This window comes from Elephantulus edwardii, unplaced genomic scaffold (assembly GCF_000299155.1).
Source record: "Elephantulus edwardii isolate Elephantulus edwardi_28Jun2011 unplaced genomic scaffold, EleEdw1.0 scaffold00086, whole genome shotgun sequence".
NCBI lineage: Eukaryota > Metazoa > Chordata > Mammalia > Macroscelidea > Macroscelididae > Elephantulus > Elephantulus edwardii.
In genome coordinates this window covers 7,812,804-7,831,927 of record NW_006399836.1, presented here as the reverse complement: position 1 = coordinate 7,831,927, position 19,124 = coordinate 7,812,804, and the positions used below count along the sequence as shown (strand labels likewise).

The following is a 19,124-nucleotide window of genomic DNA, read 5'->3' as shown; positions in this document are numbered from 1 at the left end:
GATGGGTTCAATAATGTATACTGCATTGAAACAGATGAGGGAGAAAACTGATTAAAAGTGAAAATTTTTAGGGATTTTTGTCATGACAGGAGTCCAGAGCAAAGGCTGCATAGTGGAGTGGACTTGGGGGGAGGGATTGTAAAACAATGAAATAATTTTTCTTTTACTTTTCCAAGAGGGTAGTGTACTAGAGGGGAGGGTTGGGAGGGGAGGAAAGTACAACAATGAATGAATTGAAATCCAAAGTCTCTGTAAATTTTCATTGAAATTAATAATAAATTTAAAGAAAGAAAAAAAGAACAAATACTACACAGTGCCACTGTTGTAAAATGGGACTTACATCAGGGTTGGGGGAGACTGAGAAAGATGGGATAAATTATGTATACTGCATTGAAACAGATGATGGAAAGAACTGTTTAAATGGATATGTGATTAGGTATTTCTGTCATGACGGGAGTCCAGAACGAAGGCTGCATAGTCGAGTGGACTTGGGGGGAGGAATTGTATAATAATGAAAGAATTTTTCTTTTACTTTTCAAAGAGCGAACTGGGGGAGAAAATGAATGAATAGAAATCCAAAGTCTCTGTAAACTTTCATTAAAATTAATAATAGTAATAAAAGGGGGAAAAGAGAACACATTGTTGACAAAATTAAAATAGTTACATTTTCACAACCAATAAACTGGTCATTTGATCCAATTTTTTTCCATTCATACTTCAAACATTTCATGTTCCAATTACTAATGGATGTTTGTGGCTGTTTTTCTTCATTTTTTCAATGTCTTCCAACCTAAGGGGCTTATCTACTCGGACTATAGCTAACAATGTTCCTCTGCCACTCTTGTGGTTTTCTAAGGCCTGTTATTTCAAAAATGGATGGCCAGTTGTGTTTCTACCTCAGTCTGGAAGCTCTATTGAAACCTGTAAAAAGTGGAAGACCTTGGTGGTATCTGAAGTACCAGTGGTGTAGCTCCCAGCATCATAGTAACATGAAAGTTACCTCAGGACAGCTAACTGACAGACAAATACAAACAATAAAACAAGCAAGTATACAAACATCATAAACCAAACCGGCATACGATGGTAAACAGAAAGCCAACTGTCTGGACTGGGTGGCATGCCCAGTCAGGTCATAATGTTTGCTCATTTCAGTGGTAAACAAGATCCTAAGGTGTGAGCCAGATCATGGATAGCACCTCTTAGGATGTGTCAAGTGGTGTGGCAGAAGGCTTAAAGCTCTTATTGCAGAAGCTCAAAGACCACGGCCTATAACATGGTTATATGGCAACATCAAGTAAAAATAATCCTCACCAACAGACAACCTCATGATGTTATTGTTGTTTTTAGGTGCTGCTGAGTATGACTCATTGCAACCCTGTGAACAACCTAACTGAACACTGACTGTCCTATCTCACGCCATCCTCATAATCTCTGGAACATGCACGCCTATTGCTGTAGTCACCGTGTCAACCTACCCAGTCGAGGGTCTTCCTCTCTTTTGTCACCCCTCTACCTTTTCAAGCATTGAATAAAATATGATAGGTGGAGAAAATACTGAGTTGTCAATTACTTCATCTTGAATCCATAATCAATACCCTTGGTATTGTTGTTGATTGCCTTCGAGTCAAGCATGACTCATAGTGACCCTATGGACAAGGAAGAAGGGATGGGGTGAATATTCAGAATAAAGAAGGACTGAGAAAGATGTCTTCATTTCTCCCCCTCTGGTTGAATAGGATACAGCATGTTATTGTTAGGGTTAGGAAATACATCCTGACCTCCAAACTTCAAGTTGGGGCATGGGATACGGTTATGATGATGTGTTTTCCAATCTATGAAGACTCTCAAGATACGGCAGGGGATATTTGGCAAGGAGGGTAGTAGCAGTAGCAGGTTAAAAGAGCACTAGTTTTGAAATGAAAAATTCTTGGACTCACATTCTAGTTCCCTCATTTTTCAGCTGTGTAATTGGGCAGTAATGTAGTACTTGAAGCCTGTTTTCTCCTTTATAAATTATGATATAATACTGTTTGGGGTGTGGACTTTGGAGGGGCATAACTATGGCATTTCTCGTACTTCCGACTTGCTGATGGAAAAATGTGCACATGGAGTCTGTTAGGGAAATAAATGTTGAGTGAACAGTATCATAGAATGAAGAGGAGGCTTAGAGACTTGGGAAGATCAGGAGAAAGGAGAATTTTGGGAAAAGCAGAGACATGGTTAAATATCTCAAAAAAGGATATGTTTTAAAAGTTTTGTTAAATAACTTTCCTGGTTTTTTCTTAAAAAATACAGAAAAATCTATATTTTGTCAATATTTTAGAAGATGGAGTTTTATTAGAGAAAGGAGATGGAATAAAGTACTTCACTCACAGAATAGAAAATTAGAGTTACATTAGGTTCACAAAACAATTACACAGATCAATGCAAGAAAGCATGTGACACACAGTAAGTGATGAATAAACACAAGGCCTCTTAATTTTTAGGGAGAGGAAAATGAAGTTTAAAGCATTAGAACGACTATGCAAAGTCACCATGAAAGTGACTGTGGTTCAGTGTTTTTTCTCTAACTAGCCAGCCTCTTAATTTATGCAAATGATGTTAAATCAGTGGGTGACATTCTTAGAGAATAAACCAAGTGCACATTTACATGACCACAAGTGTTTTAAGATTATTTTCCTCCCTAGCAAACAAAACATACAAATAAAGTAGGTGGATTGTCTTGGTCTTATCTACTGCTCATTTTATTATCTGCCTGGTATGGGCCTTTACAGGCTGATACTTGGCCTTGTTTTCATCCCCATGCCTTAATTAACTGGAACATTCCAGTTTTAAAATCTATCTGTAAGCCTCCTCTAGGAGCTACTGCTCTGCTGTATCATACAGCAGTTCCTTGGCTCTATAATTTTGTTCCTTTTTAATACGATGTGCCATCAAGTATAATGCATGGGATATAAGCCTCAATTATTGTCAGCGTACTTGGGGACTCATACCAATTATAGTGATATTTCTCTGACAGGACCCAGGCGAGCTGCTACTTGGAGTTTCTCAACATTGAGAAACAAAAGATATTTTCTTTATGGGAACTTCTCTAATAGCATTTGAAATCCTTTACTTTAAAACTGTTCTGGTTTTGCTCATTCAGTTGTGGCAATTTATGTGCTTTATACGAAGACATGCATTAATTTGCATTGTTATAATTCAATATACTTTAAAATATACTAATTATAGTGAACGTTGTTTTCTTACAACTCTGATAGGTGGAGGAAGGCTGCTTCAAAGCAGATTTACCCAGTGAAAATACTAGCCTTGACTACTTGCTCTGGTTTGCTACACACTGCATGTCATTATAAATCTCCCCTTTTCAACTTCAATCACCTTTTTTCTATCATCTCTAGTTCTCCTTGTCTTATGGTAGTCAATTCAAAATTGTTTTACTCTTTTTAATACTTTCTACAAATATAAGTTAAAGAACATCATGTGACCTAATTTCCACTCATTTCCTTCTCCTTCTAACTCTAAATCGACAGTCTTGGCCTCTTCAATGTTCCCTCCCTGCACCTGAAGAAAGAAAATTGCTCTTTAACTTGTACTGTTCTGCTTTATTTGAATGCAACCCACTTCCTCCCTCTGAGCCAATGAGTCATTTTATCTTTTTAAAAAGAGCCTTAAAAATCTCCCATTTCTCTTAGCTTAAAATTATTCTCTTTGTAAAGTACTGGATGTCCTGAGCTTGAAAGACACCCTATAGAAGAGAACCGACTGCCTTAACCACTCTGGGACTACAGATGAAGCAAGAGCTACGAGAACATTGCAAGTTGGAAATACATGGACATCAAGTATGTTTTCTTACAGAGGCAAGGATTTTTGTTTCTTTTGTTAACTAATAAAATCCCAGAATCTAGGTACATAATAGTTTTTCAAGAAATATCTGTCAAATGAAGAAATGATTGGTTCTCTCTTCCCCAATCTTTTATCTTGCTCAGTACCATTTGTAGAGCTAATGTTTTTCATATTTGAATGTCCTCTAATTAAATAAAAATAATAATATAAAGATATTAAAGGGAGAGATTTATCAAACTCTAGAATAGGTAGCAATACTATTAGAATTTGTGTAGAAACTGCTTTAAGAGAAATACATTCACTTCAGAACCATTTATAAGATTTATACTACATCAACTCTTCTAATATATTTGTCAGTGACTCATCTGATTTGCTATTATATAATGTATTATCATGGTATTAAAGTCATATAACTCTACATTGTAACCATCAGAGTAATAATTGAGCTAGACAACAATCTTCAATGGATGTTAAAACCAAAAGATTAAAACTTACTGGGTATAGATATTTATACAGTCTCAAAATATCACCCCACATATTACCTAATTACAAAGGCAGAAATCTCATTTATAATGGAGAAATCTTGTGAAAACTATCTCTATCTTATGCTCAAACTTAACGTCACTAACAATGGAATAAACTTCCTGGTATGATACACCAAGAAGGACATAACATCACTGTATAATATTCCTGCCAAAAATATTCAGCACATTATATAATGAGAAAATGTCAGACAATTCCAAATTGAAAGACATACTACAAAATATTTGGCATTGTGTTCTTAACAAATGTCAGTGTTATGAGAGTTCCTGTATCTCCTCGTCCTTTCCGATATTTATTGCTTGCTGTCTTCCTGCTGATGGAGTAAGGTGGTAGCTCATTATTGTTTTTTATTTGCAGCTCTCTGATTGCCAATGATTTTGAACATTTCTTAATGTGTTTGCTGGACATCTGAATGTCTTCCTTTGTGAAGTCTCTTTTCACGTCTTTTGTCCATTCTGTTATTTGGCTATCAGTCTTTCTTTCTGTTCTAATCTATTAACTTTCATTATGAGACGCTAGTCTGAAATGTTACTAGCAAACGTTTTTTTCCCCCACAGTCAGTGGGCTTTTTTTTTTTTAATAAATTTTTATTTTTTATTGTCTTTCTTATAAAGTTTGTACATATTCTTTTTCACATCAGATCTTTCCTATTTCCTTAATCCACCCTTCCTTCTGCCCATAAAATTGTGTGACCCCTCTATCAACAAAACAAATGGATAGAGAAGCTGTGGTATATATATTCACACAATGGAATATTATGCTGCACTGAAAAACAAAGAACTCATGAAATATCATACAAAATTGGTGACCCTGGAAGACATTATGCTGAGTGAAATATCTCAGTCACAAAAGGACAGATACTGCATGGTGCCACTGTTGTAAAACGGGACTGACACTGGGGTTGGGGGGAGACTGAGAAAGATGGAATAAATTATGTATACTTCATTGAAATAGATGAGGGACAGAACTGTTTAAAAGGGATATATGATTAGGTATTATTATCATGACAGGAGTCCAGAACGAAGGCTGCATAGTGGACTGGACTTGGGGGGAGGGACTGTATAGCAATGGAAGAATTTTTCTTTTACTTTTCAAAGAGAAGAGCAAACTCGAGGAGGGGGGAAGTTGGGCATGGAAAAAGTTCAACAATGAATGAATGGAAATCCAAAGTCTCTGTAAACTTTCATTAAAATTAATTTTTTAAAAAAGAAATACTGAAGATGAACGAACATCTTAACATCATGAATCAATCAGACAGTTACAGAATTTAGAAAACTTTGTAAGAAAAATGCTTTAATTTTCACCCCCAACAAATAAATGGCATTAGAAAGGAAGGCAGGCAGAAAAAGGGACATTATTATGGATTTTAAAGACTTGAGGAACATTATAACCAAATACAATATAAAGTTGACAATAACAAATCAACTCTTAAAACATATTTTTAAAGAAGGAGAAATTAATCATTAGCATGTATTAGTTGATATACAGAAATTAGGGTTCATTTTGTTATGTGACAGTGTATTTATTTTAATAAATTATTCTATCTATTAGAGAGAAAAGTAAAAGTAGATGAATGAAATATGCCAAAAGGTGTTAACTGTTATATAATCTAAGGGTTGGAGATGTGAGGGTTCTTTATATAGTCCTCTCTACTTTTTTGTGTGGTGCAACCACTATGGAAAGCTGTATGGCACTCTCTCAAAAAGTTGCAAATAGAAAAACCATTTAACCCAGCAATTCCATTATTGGGAATATACCCTAAAGAAACCATAACTGCCACCCAGGCAGATATATGCATACCCATGTTTATTGTGGCTTTGTTCACAATAGCAAAGAGTTGGAAACAACCCAAGTGCCCATCAATAAACAAATGGATAGAGAAGGTCTGGTTATTCACACAATGGAATACTACACTGCATTGAAAAATAAGGAACTTATGCAATATTATTCAAAATGGGTGACAGTGGAGGACATTATGCTGAGTGAAATATCTCAGTCACAAAAGGACAGGTGCTGCATGATGCCACTAATGTAGAATGGGACTGACATTAGGGTTGGGGTGAGACAGAAAAATGAGATAAATTATGTATACTGCATTGAAACAGATGAGGGAGAGAAATGTTTGAAAGCGATATATGATTGGGTATTATGGTTATGACAAGAATCCAGAAAGAAGGTTGCATAGTAGAATCTACTTGGGGCAGGGGGGCAGATTCTATACCAATGAAATAATTTTTCCTTTACTTTTCAAAGAGAAGTGTGAACTGCTGGGAGGGGTGGGCAATGAATATATGGAATAACAATGAATATATGGAAATCCAAAATCTCTGTAAATGTTCATTAAAATTAATTTTAAAAAATAAAAGAGATCATTAAAAAAGAAAAACAAAAAAATATTGTGTGACCCTAAGATTACCCCTTGACCATCTTCACCCCTCTGCTCTTACCCTCACCCCCTTGGATCCTCACATGCATTTTACTGGTTATCTATTTCTACAATAATCATCTTATACAGTATTTGACCTTATGGGACTGAGTTAGTTTGCATAGCATAATGCTCTTCAGTCCCTCTTAAGTTAGGAAGTGATTTTCTAAATCATTGTTCCTGCATGCTGCAGAGTATTACATCGTGTAACTGTATCACAATTTCTCTATCCATTTGATTGTGGTTAGACATCTGGGCTGTTTTCATGATCTTGTGATGGTGAATAACACTGCCATGAACATTGGTGTACGAATCTCCACTTGTGCTTCAGTTCTCATTTTCCTGGGGTATATTCCAACTAGTGGAATAGCTGGGTCACATGGAATTTCTATGTTGAGCTTTTTAGGAAACACCAAACTGTCTTCCAGAGTGATTGTTGTTAGGTGCCATCAGGTCGAATACAACTCATATTGACCCTATGAACTAAAGATTTGAACCTAGTCCTGTCCTGCACCATCCTCATTCTTCCTGACTCACAAGAGCCCACTGCAGCAGTCACCTAGTCAGTCCACCTGGTTGAGGGTCTTCCTTTCCTTTGCCGACCCTCCACCCTTCCCAACACCATGTCCCTCTCTAAGGAACAGCACCTCCTAGCAGTATGTCCAAAGTATGTGAGGCAAAGCCTCATCTTTCTTGCCTCTAAAGAACACTCTGGTTGCACCCTCTCCAAGACATATCTATCCATTTTCTTGGCCATTCGTGGGATGTTCAGTGCTCTTCTTCAACACAATAGCTCAAAGGCATCATTTCTTTTTCTCTCATCCTTATTCATTGTCCAAGTCTTGGATTTCTTGGTAGTAATCGGAAAGACCATGGCCTGAATCAGACACACCTTAGTCCTCAAAATGACATCATTATTCCTCAATAATTTGGAAAGGTACCTAACTGCAGAATTTCCTAGTGCAATGCATCTCATTTCTTGACTGCTCATACCAAGGGTGTTAATTGTGGATTCAAGCAAGATGAAGCCGTTGACAGTTTCAAGCTCCTCTCCATCCATCATGACGCTGCCTATTGGTCCAGTGGGAAGACTCATTGTTTTCTTAATATCAAGATACAATCCATAATGAAGGCTGTATTCCTTGATATTTTGTAACAAGTGCTTCAAATTCTCCTCACTACTTTCAGCAAGTAAAGTTGTGTCATCTGAATAACGCAGGTTATTGATGAGTCCCCCTCAGATCCTGATGCCACATTCCTTTTCATAGAGTCCAGCTTCTCGTAAAATTTGCTTACCATATAGATTGAAAGGTATGGAGATAGATTACGTCCTTGACACACTCCTTTTCCAATTCCAAGTCACGCAGTGCTCCCCTACTCCATTCACAGAACAGCCTCCTGGTCCAGATATAGGTTCCTTATGAGCACAATCAAGTACTCTGGGATTCCCATTCTCCTCAATGTCAGCCATAACTTGTCATGATCCACATAGTGAAATGCCTTTTCATAGTCAATAAAGCACAAATAGACATTCTTTTGATATTCCTTACTTTCAGTCAGGGTCCATCTGGCATCAGCAATGATATCCCTGATGCCATGGTCTCTTTTAAATCCCGCTTGGACTTGTGGCAATTCCCTATCTACGTACTGTTCCAGCCATTTTTAAAAATGATCTTCAGCAGTATTTTGCTTGCATCTGGTATCAATGATTTTGTTGTTGTTGTTGTTGTTAAGTGCCGTTGAGTCGCAGGCGACTCATAGCAACCCTATGAAGGCGAGTCCTCAATGTTGGGTGTCTCTCATCCTCTCTCCAGGTTCATAGGGTTTCCGGAGGCAAGCTATTATGGAAGTGGATCCCACTCCTCCTTCCAAGCTTGTTTTAATCGGAGAGCTCCACTCCACTCTCTGTCCGCATTTGACACACATCAGTGTCACAGTGTTCAGCCTCACAGCAACCACAAGTTACTGCTGTACGGCAACTTGTACACCAGGGTTATATGAGCTAGAGGAATGTCTGAACAAAAACAATGAAAGACAGGCCCGAGGGCCACAGATTAAAAGTCATCCACCTTCGGCTTGGTAGCATAGCCTTCTGTCAATATCAATGATACTGTTCGATGATTTCCACATTCAGTTGGATCACCCTTCTTGGGAAAAGGAACAAATACGGACTTCTTCCATCCATTGGACGGCCATCCATCCCCCAAATTTACTGGTGTAGACTGGCGAGTCCATCCAAGGCTACATCTGTTAATTGAAACAAGTCTATTGGTATTTCATAGATTCATGGAGCTTTATTTTTTGCTAGTGCCTTCAGTACAGCTTCCACACCTTCTTTCATTACCATTGACTCCTGTTCATATGGTACTTCCTGAATTTTTTCAATGTCAATCAATTCTTTCTGGTACAGTGACTCTGTGTATTCTCTCCATCTTCTTTTGATGCTTTCTGGGTCATTCAATATATTGCCCATAGCAACTTTCAACATTGTGACACAAGGCTTAAATTTGTTTTTCAGTTCTTTCAGCTTGAGAAATGCAGAGCGAGTTTTTCCCTTTTTATTCTCCAATTCCAACTTTCTACCTGTTTACAATTGCACCATCAGTATATAAGAGTTCCTAACTCTCCACATCCTCTTCAAAATTTATTATTTGCTGTTCTGTTAAACTTTGTCACTATTACTAGGGTGAGATGGCATCGCATTGTGGTTTTGTTTTGTATCTCTCTTATTGCACTGATTTTGAGCATTTCTTCATGTGTCTGTTTGCCATCCAAATATCTTCTTCTGTGAAATGTCTTTCCATGTCTTTTGCGCCTTTTGTAATTATGTTGTCAGTCTTTTTCTTGTGGAGGCCCTGTAGAATTCTGTAAACTTTTGTTATGAGACCCTTATCTGAGATGGTATTATCAAGTGTTTTTTTCCCCAGTCAGTAGGCTTTCTTTTTACTTTGTTGGAAATGTTTTTGATGTGCACGGGGATTTAATCTTTAGGGATCCCATTTATCAATTGTATCCTCTCCTGGTTGTGTATTTCTGGCTGTATTTGTCAGCTTTTTAATAAAAAGAGGTAGGCCTTCTAAGTTTGGTCCTACTTTGTCTCTTATGATCTTTATAGTTTAGGGGATTACCCCCAGTGCTCTGATCCACCTTGAGTTGATTTTTGTATATGGTGAGAGGTGTGCATCATGCTTCAGCTTTCTGCAGGTAGTAGTCCAATTCTGCCAGCACCATTTGTTGAAGAAGTTGTCACTTCCCCTTTTAATAGAGTTTGTTTCCTTGTCAAATATCAGGTGACCATTGATAGATGGATTTCTGGGTTCTCGATTCTATTCCATTGGTCTATATGGCTGTCACTGTACCAGTACCATGCTGTTTTGGTTATTACAGCTGTGTAGTAGGTTTTGAGCTCAGAGAGTGCTATGCCTCCCACTTCATTCTTGTTTAACAGAAAGTACTTTGCTTTCAAGGTCTCTTACCTCTCCAAATTAACTAGTCAACTGCCTTTTCTATCTCTTTGAAAAATGAATGTGGTATCTGTATTGGGATTGCATTAAACATGTAGATTGCTTTTGGTAAGACTGTGCTTTTTACTGTATTGAGTCTTCTTACATATGAATGGGGAATATTTTTCCATTTTTTAGGGCTTTTATTGTGTCTCACAGAAATGTTTTTTAGGTTTTTTTGTAAAGGTCTTTTTGTGTCTCTAGTTAGGTTTATTCCTATGTATCTCAATTTGTAGTTGGCTATTATAAATGGTATTGCTTTCTAAGTTTCCTTATCTGTGTTTTCTTCATTACCATAGAAGAATCTTTTCTTAAATCTATTAGAAAAAAAATTTTTATGCACACAGGGATTTGATTTTTAGAAAGTTTCATTCATTAATTTTATAATTTCCTAGTTTTGCATTTTTGGCAATATTAGCAAGCCTATTTACAGCCTTGTGTTAAGAATCTGTAGCTGCAATCCCAGGCATGCAGTGTGAAGCCACCAGCCCCTCCATGGGAGAAGGATGGGCAATCTCTTCCCATGCGATTAACTCTCTCTGAAAAATCTGCCAGAGGGTCAGCTATGGGTTGGCTCCAACTTGACGGTACACACAAATTTATGCTGAAACTCTGGTGGCCTAGTGGTAAGAAGCTGTGCTGTAATCCCAAAGGTATGCAATTCAATTCTACCAGTTGCTCCATGGGAGAAGGATATGCAGTCTCCTCTCCTGTGATTAATTGTCTCTGAAACCTATAGGTCGGTTCTGACTTACCAGTACACAACATTTATGCTGTAGGCTAGGACTTCTAAAGTAATTTCCATTTTGTCTCTTCTGATATTTATGATTGTGCATTTTACCCCTTTGTCTCTGACTCACCTTGAGTTTGTGTTGGGGAGGAAGGGAGGGCCTCTGGCCAGGACAGATCACCTAGCTCCGGATGAGTGCAAGCCTCCCAATGACCTTTAATACCTTTAATAAAGAAAATTCTCCTGTGTTTGGCTGTACTGGCTTGAGAAAGCTCGCCACCTGGGAAGATGGCTGCCACATCTGTTGAGCTGGGAGTGGTCCGCATGAGGCTGAAGTTCTCCTATCCAATCCGCATGTCCCACGTCTGCAAGCCCTCTCTATCCTGTCTTCCTGTTTACGTATATAAGTGCACTGTGGCCCCCAGTAGAGTTGAGCTGGATTGACTCTCTGGATGGCTTCTGGAGTGGTGTGTCTCCGTCAGGCTTACCCTCATTAAGGTGTCGCTGTTCATTGCTGGGGAACAGACAGCAACAAGTTGGTTTTTGCATATCATGTGAGATGTAGATATGCTGTTCCTAGGGTTGCTAGGAGTCATACTCAACTCAACAGCACACAACAACAACTACTAAGTATCACTAATCCCCAGAGGAGAACATTATGCTTGTAAAGTGGAGGGTTACTGAAAAAGAAAGACCCTCAAGGAGATGGACTGACACAGCGGATGCAATAAGGAATGCAACAATGGGTGTGTAAGCACAGCAGAAACTGGGGATGGTATGGGACCAGGCAGACTGGAACTCAGGCACTGCTGGTTGGACTGTAAAATGGAACAATACTATGGAAAGCAGTTCAGCATTTCTTTAAAAAACTGGAACACAGAGTGTCCCACACACGCAGCCAGCTGGTAGAAGTGCTGAACACACACGGCCTGAGTGTATGCTTCTGGCCATTTTGAAACTGATATTTTTTTATTTTTTTTTTATTTTATTATTATTTTGTGTGTCTGTGTACCGTCAAATCAGATCTGACTGGTACAGGAGGAGATTGTCCCTCCTTTCCCGGCAGAGCATCTGGTGGATTCGAACCATGCGCCTCTGGGATTGCAGTGCAGCTTCTTGCCACTAGGCCACCAGAGTTCCCCGAAACTGATCTTTAGCAGGATGTTGCTTGCAGAGGAAGACAAAAGATGGCTGACCAGAGCGTCGCATGGAGCTTGCCACCTCAGAGCCTGTCTTCAGACAACCTTGGTTTGAGTCATTGCTCTATTGCTTTTATTGCTTTTTTAACCTTTAATGGGTCTGCCCACCACTCTGGAAGTCCCTTCTCCATTTGTGGAAGGGAAAAATAATAATACCTACTTCAAGTTACAATTAGACCACTTACTTGGCTGAGGGGACAATGATGGTGGCAATAGAGCCAGAAGTACTGTGCCTGGCCAAGGTCACTGGTAGGGCACAATGTCCAGATTGCAGAAGAGCTTGGGGGGTGGGGGGAGCAGGCAAGGGGAGGGCCGCCTGGGGAGCTCTGCCTGGCCCCTGGGAAGAGCCACCTGGTGTGTATGAGGAACTTTATCTAAGCCACTTTCCTCCATCTCCTCCTCCAGTACATCCGTGAGTAACTCCTCCAAAGCCCTTTGTAACTCACAAGTTCGTTCTCTCTAGGTTTGCTCCCTTTCCTATAAGTAACTTGAACACTAAGTCTTGTTTCAGACCCTGAACCCTGAGTCCAGTTCCAGAGATAAAAGGGAAGTATAAGTGCCAGATAGGGAAGCAAGGGTGGATGGAGCCTCAAAGTTCAGCTAGCCAGTCCCACTGGACTCACCCACTCAAACATCTTGCAGTCCAGATGGCAGAAAACGTCATGAAAATATCTTCTAACTGAACACGAAGGCATGCAGTTTCAACCCAAGACCACCAGTAATGTGTTAAAGTGGGCTTCCCTTCCTCTTCATCTCAATGACCCTGTTCAGCATGAAGCAGCCAGAGAGTCTGTACCCGTATTAGCAAATAGGAAATAATCTCTTTGTAAAAAAAAAATATTAATTAATCACCATTGGACTATGCCTGCCATTACCCTGTATTTTCTGGTCCTTGCCAGATTTTTCTCATTCCCTTTATCCACTCCATCCACCCACCAAATTGTGCAAACCTGTGATTTCTTCCCTACCCATCCTCACCTTTCTGGTCCCATCTCTTACACCCTTAGATCCCCAAACATTTTTTTTTACAATCAAAAAAGAATTAAGAAAAACAAACTTGAACACAGAAATCCCATATAACTCAGCCATTCCACTGCTGTGAAATCAGAATTGAAACACAGAGATATGCACACCTATATTCACAGCAAGAAAATGGAAACAACCCAAATGCCCACCAACAAACAAATGGACAGAAAAACTGTGGCATATTCAGATACTGGAATACTATGCAGCACTAAAGGACAATGAAGTATTCATAAAGTAAGACACAACACAGAAGAGTTAGAGAGCATAATGTTGAGTGAAATAACTCAGTCACAAAAGGACTAATACTGCATAAGATAGATGGCTGATGTGACATTAGGAGAGTAACTGAGGGGGAGAAGGAAAGAGATAGAATATAATGGGTAGACAAAGGACACTACAAGGACCAACACAAGGGAAGAAATGAGGTGAAGACAGTATAGCTATTGTAATTAGCAAATAGGAACAAGATGTGTTGTGTGTGTGTGTATGTGTGTACATATATACACAATCAACACTCTTGCCACCAACAGCTGGGAAATCAAAAGATGAATTACAATGCGGTCAGGGACTGCTTCAGAGTACTGAAGAGCGATGATGTCAGACTAGAGACCATGGTGTGTCTGACCCAGGCCATGGTATTCGCAATTACTTACTATGCATCAGAGAGGTAGACAGTGACAAAGGATGACAGAGTACGAGTTAATGCCTTTGAGTTGTGGTGTTGGAGAAGAGTATTGAACATACATACCATGGACTGCTAGGAGAACAAACAGGCCCATTCTGCAGAGGGTGAAACAAAGTTTCTCCTCTGAGGCAAGGATTTTGAAGCTCTGTCTCACATATTTTGGACATGTTGCCAGGAGGGACCAGTGCTTGGAGAAGATATCATGCTTGGAAGAGTGGAAGGACAGCACAAGAGAGGAAGACCCTGAATGGGATTGATTGATTCAGTGACTGGGATAATGGGGGTAGGTGTGTCTGAGACAAAGAAATTGATTCAAGATAGAGCAGGATTCAAAGCTGTTGTACTTAAGGTCACTAAGAGTTGCAAGTGACTCAATGGCACATAACAACATATGTCCAAAAGGAATGGGTAGAAGGGGTGGAAGAAGGAAGAGGAACTCACTGGGACAGCAGATATTAATGAGGGATGGGGTAAAAAAATAGATAAGGTGAAATGGGGATTTGAGAAGACAAGAAGGTAAAAGTAACAGATCAATAGTAATAAACTATATAAAACACAAGGTACAGAGATGATTGTATAAAACAAAAGGTACATGAGTGAAACAATGTGTTTAAACAGTTGTATAAAAATGAATGATGGTATAAAATTAAAATGCCAGTATTATAAAAAGGTAGCAAATATTGGGGAATTAAGACCTTTAAAGGAGACTAAATGATCTATTTCTTCAAACAGTAAGCTTCTTTAATGCAGCCTCTTACAAACATATCTCATGTGTATCATGTAGAAAATCCCGATTCTTTTGTTTTTAAGCTAATACAAGTTTGTCAATACAACAGAAACCACTTCAATATCTGGAAGATACTTTTCTATATCCATAAGATTATTTTCTTCCACAAATCCTTTAGTCCTTGACCAAACAGGAGGCTAAACCTCTCTCAAGATAGTTAAACTATTGCTTTATATAGAATAAAGCATAAAGGACTCAAGAAAAAACAGATTCCAGACACTAAATAAGTGATGCATGCAGTTATAAAGTAATAGGTGTTACACAACGTGATTTATTTTTTAAAAATAATTTTAATGAACATTTACAGAGATTTTGGATTTCCATTCATTCATTGCTGCACTTCTCTCCCCGCCTAACTCTCCCCCCCAGTTTGCTCCTCTCTTTCAAAAGTAAAAGAAACACTCCCTAGTACACAATCCCATGCCCCTCCCACGGCCCCAAGTGCATTCCACTATGCAACCTTAATTGTGGACTCTTGTGATAACCATAATACCCTATCATATATTGCTTTTAAATTATTCACTCCCTCATCTGTTTCAGTGCAGTATGCACAATCTATCCAGTTTTTCTCAGTCTTACCCTACACAATGTGACTTGTATGCCACATCAGTTGGGGAAAAACCCAATATGCTTTGTAAACTTCAACTCAAATCACAATGTAAAACTATGATTTAAAAAAATTAATAAAAAGTTTATAGCTTTGGAAGAAACAAAACAAAAACCTAATAATTTTGAATCTGTATTTTATTTTACCCTCAAATTCTCTTGATAGTAACCTTCATGAAATACAAAGGTATAATATTGGGACTTACGTCATAGTTGCTCCTGGATCTGCTGTCATTTGATTGGTCACAAATACAGCCACATTATATTCTGCATTAAGAAATAAAATTCAGAAAGAAGAGGAGGATAATAAATTTAAGTTCATTGTTTAGATTTCAGAGTTTAGGAATTCTGCCCTATGATTTTATTACATAAAGAGGATCATAACACTATTTTTCCATTGGCAACAGAAATTAAGTAATTTACAGTTGTTGCTATTGTTAAGTGTCATAGAGTCGTAGCGACCCTATTAATCAAAGACCTGAACACTTGTATAACTTTCTTCGTTTCTCCAAGTTCATAGGGTTTCTGGAGGCAAGCTATTTTTGAAGTGGATGTCACTCTTGCTTCTAAGCTTGTTTTAATTGGGGAGCTCCACCAAACACTGTCCATCATGGGTAACCATTATCGCATCTGACACATCAGTGTCACAGTATTCAGCATCATAGCAACCAAAAGTTACCTCTGTACAGCAAATGGACAGACCAGTGCTATACCAATTAGAAGAATGTTTGATCAGAAACAACTAAAACCAGGTCTGAAGGCAACGGATTAAAATCCTCCACCTTTGGCATCAATTTCTGTCCACTAGGCCCACTGAGCTCTCTCTATGTTACTGTTGTTAAGTGTCATCGAGTTGTAGACAACTGGTTAATTATTATTATTTAAATACTTTATCATATTAGTAGCAAGTGTGGTCAATAAAAACAATTGTATTTCCATGAAGATAATAGTACTATTTTATAAAAATGCATTAACTTCTGCTATATTCTGAGCTTCTTAGGAAGGCTACTTTGGCAACCATAATTGATATGCTACTTTGGTAGTTATTTTACTTAAAAGAACTACCTTCTGAGATTTTTTGAAGTCGTGACAGCATCTGGGCCAGTTTTTGTTGCCGTTCTGCCAACTCCCCACGACCACTGAAATCCACTCGAAAAAGTGCCATTATTGAATCGATGATCTGCACAGCATTAATATAAAAGGAAAATGTATTTGGAAATGGAAGGAAGAAGTTAATTTGAACAGGAATCAATAGGGGAAAAATTATATGCTAAACAGCTTTGTGAGATAAAGATTTAAAAGCTTGTACCAATAGCTTGAAGATGCCAGCTTCCTCATGGAATTTTGCTGCTACATAATCAAGCAGCTCCATCTGATGTTCACCTGGTGGGAAATGCAGAGGGATGATGTTGGGAAAGCCAGCAGCAGCAGTAGCCGACCAAGATCATCTGTGTATGTGCTTGGAAGCCAGGCAGTATCTGTGAAACTCTAGTTCTTGAAGGATTCTCTTAGGGATTTATAATTTCATTAGGTATGGTTTCAAACTTTGCCTTAACATATATGCCCAATGCCTCATTATCCAAAAGGAAGGCTACTCTCCATTACTGACTGAGAGTAAGAAATAATTTGAAGGCATTTTAATACCTAGGGATGTGCTAAATGTTAAAATTTCAATACAGATGACATTAATTTGGAGTAAAGCAAAATGAAAAGAGAAAAGAACAGTGTCAAAACGTTCTATCACTTAAATATTAAATTAGTGTGGCCAGCCTTAAAATGATGCAAGAATTCAATGTCATGGGGCTCTTACTAGTGTATGCACGTGCATAAAGGACATTGTCCAGTACAGCATCATGGTCTACGTTGAAGCGATCAGCAATGTCTCGAAGGCGATCTGGACGGCTAGAGCATGCCAAGATTAAGGATCCAACAAATCAATTTAAAAAAGCCATTAAAACAACAGCTGTCTCAAATAAGGAGAGAGAAAGCAATGTATCTGCAAAGATATTCTGAGGATAAATTCTAATAATCGTCTAATTAATGTCATCTATACCATTTTTTATAAATACCTTTGGTTAGATTTTTTATAAATACCTTTGGTTACACATATCATAGAAATAGTGGGACAGTTATGAATTAAATATTAAATTATCAAATCATCAAATCTTTACAATATATCTAGAAGATAGTTGTTATGACCTTTATTACATTTTACAAATAGAGACACTAAAAGAGAGAGATTAGGCAAACAATTTAGGATCATAGAGCAAATCAGTGATAGGAGAGCAACTAGAAATTTAAGACTGGTGAGTCCTTTGTCCTCAATTCCATAAAAATAAAACTATTCTAGGAAGATAATATTGTTGCTATGTGCCATCAAGTCACCTGTGTCCAATAGCCCTAAACCCTGCTCTATCCTGTGCCAATCTCATTGTCTCTGACACACCTACCCCCATTACCCCAGTCACTAAGTCAATCCACCTCATAGAGGGTTTTCCTCTCCTGCACTTGTCTTTCCACCCTCCCAAGCACGACTTCCCTCCCCAAGGACTGGTCCCTCCTTGCAACATGTCCCAAGTATGCCAGACAAAGCTTCAGAATCCTTGTCTCCAAGGAGCAGCCTGGCTTCACCCTCTCCAGGACAAACTTGTTTGTTCTCCTAGCAGTCCATGGTACATTCAATATTCTTTTCCAACACCACAGCTCAAAGGCATCAACTCTCTATTATCCCTAGGCACTGTCCAGCTCTCTGATGCATAGCAAGTGATTATAAAGACCTTTGCCTGCATCTCATGCACCTTAAGTCTTCAGACCGACATTGTTGCTCCTCAGTACTTTGGCGAGGTCTCTGATAGCAGACTTTCTCAAAGCAATTCGTCTTTTAATTTCCTGGTTGCTGGTGCCAAGTGCAAACTAAAACTGTTAACAACCTCAATCCCTTCGCCATTTATCATGATGCTGCATTTGGCCTGTGGTTAGAATCTCTGTCGACTTGATATTGAGCTCTAACACATATTGAAGGTTGCAGTGTTTGACTTCCTGCAGCAAGCACTTCAGGTCCTCCTCAGTTTCAGCAAGCAGGGTTGTATCATCTGCATAATGCAGATTGTTGATGAGTCTTCCTCCAATTCTGATGCGACACTTCTCATAGAGCCCAGCCTCCTGGATAATCTGTTCTGCATAAAGATTGAAAAGGTATGGAGATAGGACACATCTCTGGAGTACACCTTTTCCAATTTTGAACCATACAGCATTTCCTTGCTTTGTTCTTATGACTGCCTCCTGGTCCAAGTATAGGTTTTGCATTAGCATGATCAAGTGTTCTGGGATTAACAGTCTTCTCAGAGTTAGACAGAGTGTTTTGTGGTCCACACAGTCAGATGCATTTGTATAAGCAATGAAACACAGACATTCTTCTGGTACTCCTTGTTTTCAGCCAAGATCCATCTAACATTAGCTACAGTATTCCTAGTATCATGGCCTCTTCTAAATCTAGCCTACACTTCAGGTAGTTCTCTGTTAATGTGCTGTTCTGGTTATTTTTAGATAATCTTCAGCAGAATCATGCTTGCATGTGATATTAATGATATTGTTAGATAATTTCTGCACTCTGATGGATCATCCTTCTTTGGAATGAAAACAAGTATAGATCTCTTCCAGTCAGTTGGCCAGGTGGTTGTCTCAGATTTCTTGGCACAACTTGGTGAGCACATGTAGGACAACGTGTTTGTGAAATATATCAATTGGTATACCGTTAATTCCTGGGTCCTTGTTTTC

General features: G+C 38.6%; 1 protein-coding gene across 2 annotated transcripts in view; it reads right to left on the bottom strand.

Annotated features, from left to right (window-relative positions):
- The window catches only part of DMC1 (DNA meiotic recombinase 1), a 78,153-nt gene that overhangs the window by 17,721 nt on the left and 41,308 nt on the right, over positions 1–19,124 (bottom strand). The window contains exons 8-11 of one of the 2 annotated variants that reach the window (XM_006890119.1): positions 17,158–17,249; positions 16,657–16,730; positions 16,413–16,527; positions 15,554–15,614 (exon numbers count right to left, since the gene is read on the bottom strand). In XM_006890119.1, coding sequence (XP_006890181.1) covers positions 15,554–15,614; positions 16,413–16,527; positions 16,657–16,730; positions 17,158–17,249 — 342 coding nt within the window. The remainder of the gene's footprint in view (positions 1–15,553; positions 15,615–16,412; positions 16,528–16,656; positions 16,731–17,157; positions 17,250–19,124) is intronic. The other variant, XM_006890120.1, reaches the window with a different exon arrangement.